At 29.0% G+C, this 3,505-nt stretch overlaps 1 protein-coding gene across 1 annotated transcript in view; it reads left to right on the top strand.

Moving 5' to 3' along the window:
- The first annotated feature begins 1,457 nt into the window (after nt 1-1,457).
- The window catches only part of LOC112514144 (uncharacterized acetyltransferase At3g50280-like), a 4,611-nt gene continuing 2,563 nt past the window's right edge, over nt 1,458-3,505 (top strand). Inside the window, exon 1 of the mRNA XM_025120476.1 lies at nt 1,458-1,477. Coding sequence (XP_024976244.1) covers nt 1,458-1,477 — 20 coding nt within the window. The remainder of the gene's footprint in view (nt 1,478-3,505) is intronic.

Consider the following 3,505-nt stretch of genomic DNA (forward strand, 5'->3'; position numbering starts at 1 on the left):
CCTTGTCATATTCATCCGGTAAAATAAAGTGACTTGGTAAGCGTTTATCCGAGTAAACGTTTGGTAAACGGCACTTGAGAATTGTTTGTCTTGATTTTTTAATGAATCATTTTCCGTTTATTTGCTCATATAATAATCTCCCAACCTCCGGCCCATCCCAAATATAAGGAAGAACTATTAAGCATGATGGTGACCACCATTCTGGTTATTGTTTTTAATCAAAATTTACTTCCATAAAAGAACCAAAATGAGCATTAGATGACCTTTCTTTAATAGAATACAAATCTTAGTTGGAAGCTATCAACTAATAAGATTTTGGGCAAGGGCTTCAAACCAACACTTGCTTGGAGTGTATTTTCTATTCAATCTATAAAAAAATTTATATCCATCCTTTTTCGTATGATAATCAATAAAACTCTAAAACAAACAATTTAGAACCTAGACGAATTCCAATGTCCTTATAGTTATTTTCTGCAAAACAAACTTTATGCGTTGTTTTGACAGAATTCAAGTATCTTTGTGTTACATCTAGATGAATTTTGCATCCCGCAATATTACGCGGGTATACAACTAATATGTATATATATATACTCACTCAATGATCATATGGAGAAATGGTGTTCAACGGTCCAAGCATTAAAAGCTTAATTTTGGTCTTTTGAACAAGTGGGATGTGGGTCAAAATTGGTAATAGCAAGTGTATTTCGACAATTCTTACACGTTACTCATATCGCACAAAAAAGCACCACTTTCCATTCTACTTGTATGTGTTCAGCTAGCCGTCAGCCGCTTGTCACCAGCCGCCATCGTTCATCTTGGGACCAAATTGGACTGTTCTGCATAGAATGATACGGTGGTACGTGCCACCTGCTTCATGGTTTCGTTATTGGAGGAAAATTACGTTTTTGAACGGTGTCACTGTATTGTTTTGTTAGATGTCAACATGTCAGTTTCGACATATAATTTTCGAAACTGACATGTTAACGCAAGACTTTGATGACTGAGATGGAAAGGGTGTCACTGTATTGTTTTGTTGGATGTCAACATGTTTGGGTTCGAATCCCATTATCGTCAAATTTGTTGTTTGTTAGCTTAAATTTTGGTGTCTTTTATATACCTTTTGTGTTTTTTAAAATATATGTAAGGCGGTGCTCGAACATGAGTCTCTTTTATATAAGGGCGAAAAACCAACCAACAGATCGATACTAATATTGTAAACAAAAAATGAGATACTTTTTTATAGTCAAATTGTGTCATTTTTAAAAAAAAAATTACGAGTCTACCTCTAGACTATTCGTATAACTCATAATTGCATTCTTTATGGCTTACTTAGGTATTACAGACTTATTATTTACAAGTTTCCGACTTATTCTTTAGATAATTTGAGTAATAATATGGTTTAAAAAAGTCAAAAACCATATATTAAAATAATTAAATAACTTTTTTTTATTAAAATAATGGACAAATTGCAAGAAAAGTAACACATTTTAACTTGATTCTTATTTTGGATAACGTACTTCCAAAACTTACATTTTGGTATCTAAGATATAAAGTTTTAAACATTTAAGTAATCGGATAACAGGTTGAAGCATCAAACGGTTATCATGCTTATGTGGTATCCAACTCAGTTTTTATGCTATTCAGCCCAATTTTATCCCATCACTCTCCATATCAGCATGGTAACCGGTTAATGCTTCAATCAATCACTCAGGTATTTAAATGTTTAAAACTTTACATCTTAGGTACCAAATGGAAGTTTTGAAAATACATAACCCAAAATAGGAATCAAATTAAAGTATGTTACTTTTTCATGCAATTTACCTAAAAATAATTTCAGAAATTGTAAGTATTTATACCTTTTAGTTACATCCTCATTATTATTATTATTATTATTATTATTATTATTATTATTATTATTATTATTATTATTATTATTATTATTTAATTAACCTGGATATCCAACTTGTTATGTAAGCCGACTAATCCCAGGACGACCACCCACTTCACGGGTAGTCCGGAGCCACCGCATTTGAACCTCCGTGGCCACAAGAGGATTTTTATTCCTCCTTAGATTCAAACCTAAGACCTCTAAACACTTTTGACCTTTAAAAATCAAACTCAAACCAATTGAACACCACATTTATGCTTAGTTACATCTCATTCTCATTCTATCAGTTTCAGATGTTTTTAGCTAAGCTTTTAAATTTTACCCATTTCTATATGTTAATAATATAATATAATTAAAATCAACCAAAATAAATAATTGCAGATTGTAATCTCTTTGATTGTGAATTTAGTGCTTGTTAATGTGAATAATTTTGCATTGAATTCAATCAAGTGTCATCTTATAAATTTATTTATTTTTATATAATTTTTAGATTGTTTTAGACCAAGGGGCGTTTTTAATAACCACATACCAAACACGTTTCCAACTTGTTTGAATAAAATAAGTCGCTTAAAAGCAGTTACAGGAGGTAGGGGTCTAGTTATGGATGTGAGATGGTTAAATACAATTTTACTTTATAAAAACTTTCAATTTAGGGTTATCTGTTAAAAACAAGGATAGACAGCATTTTGCTGTTGCACCAAACACAAAAACCATTGTCTCATCGAAGTCCATCATAAAATCATTGCTAATTGCTATAATCCATTTTGATCAGCGATTAGAATTTCTTCTATTTTGACTTTTTATAAGTAATGTTAGACTATATATAGCATTGTATGTTTGGATTTATCCAATAAACAAAACAATAGCTTGTTTTTTGAGCAATAACGCATAGACACCTATTCGGGTCGTTTAAAGTGAGAAAATATGAATCGAAGAAACAACATTTAAATTTTCTCAGTATGTTTTTTCTTTTGCAGGGATTTGTTTAACAGTAAGTCAAGAATTATCTGATCGTTATACAACCATACGTCTTAAACTCCCATTAGGATTTTATCTCCAAGGATTGTTGGCTTACGGCTATGCTCTAAACGCGTAGTTGAACCTGTGTACAATTCATAATTTTTTTATGAATAATTTTATTGGTGAAATAATGATTTTTTGTAAACATGTTTAATTTCTGATATTATAATTTTTAGTCAACATATTTGATTAAATTTACAATGTTTGAATAATAAAAATATTAAAATTAAAAGTACGGTGTTGTAATAGAAATTGGTGATGTTATAATAAAGTAAATCAATGCATTTAATAATTTATAATAATAAATATTTAATATTTTATTAATCTAAAAGGGTATTCGTGTAATGCGAGATACATTTTCATTTTAATGTTTCATTTTATTTTTTATCCATGTCGATATAATACAATTTTATGTGGTTTTGAGAAAACGATAATATTTTTATTTTTGAATAAAATATAAATTTGAAAATATCATACAAAATTTGCAAAAAATATATCAATATTAGTATCAAATTATATAATTAAAAGTTTCTGTTTGTATATTTTTTTAATTCAATTTTTTATTATAATTTAATTTAACGTAACAAATTAACTTAA

This window comes from Cynara cardunculus (genome assembly GCF_001531365.2).
Source record: "Cynara cardunculus var. scolymus isolate 2C chromosome LG 6, CcrdV1, whole genome shotgun sequence".
Lineage (NCBI taxonomy): Eukaryota > Viridiplantae > Streptophyta > Magnoliopsida > Asterales > Asteraceae > Cynara > Cynara cardunculus.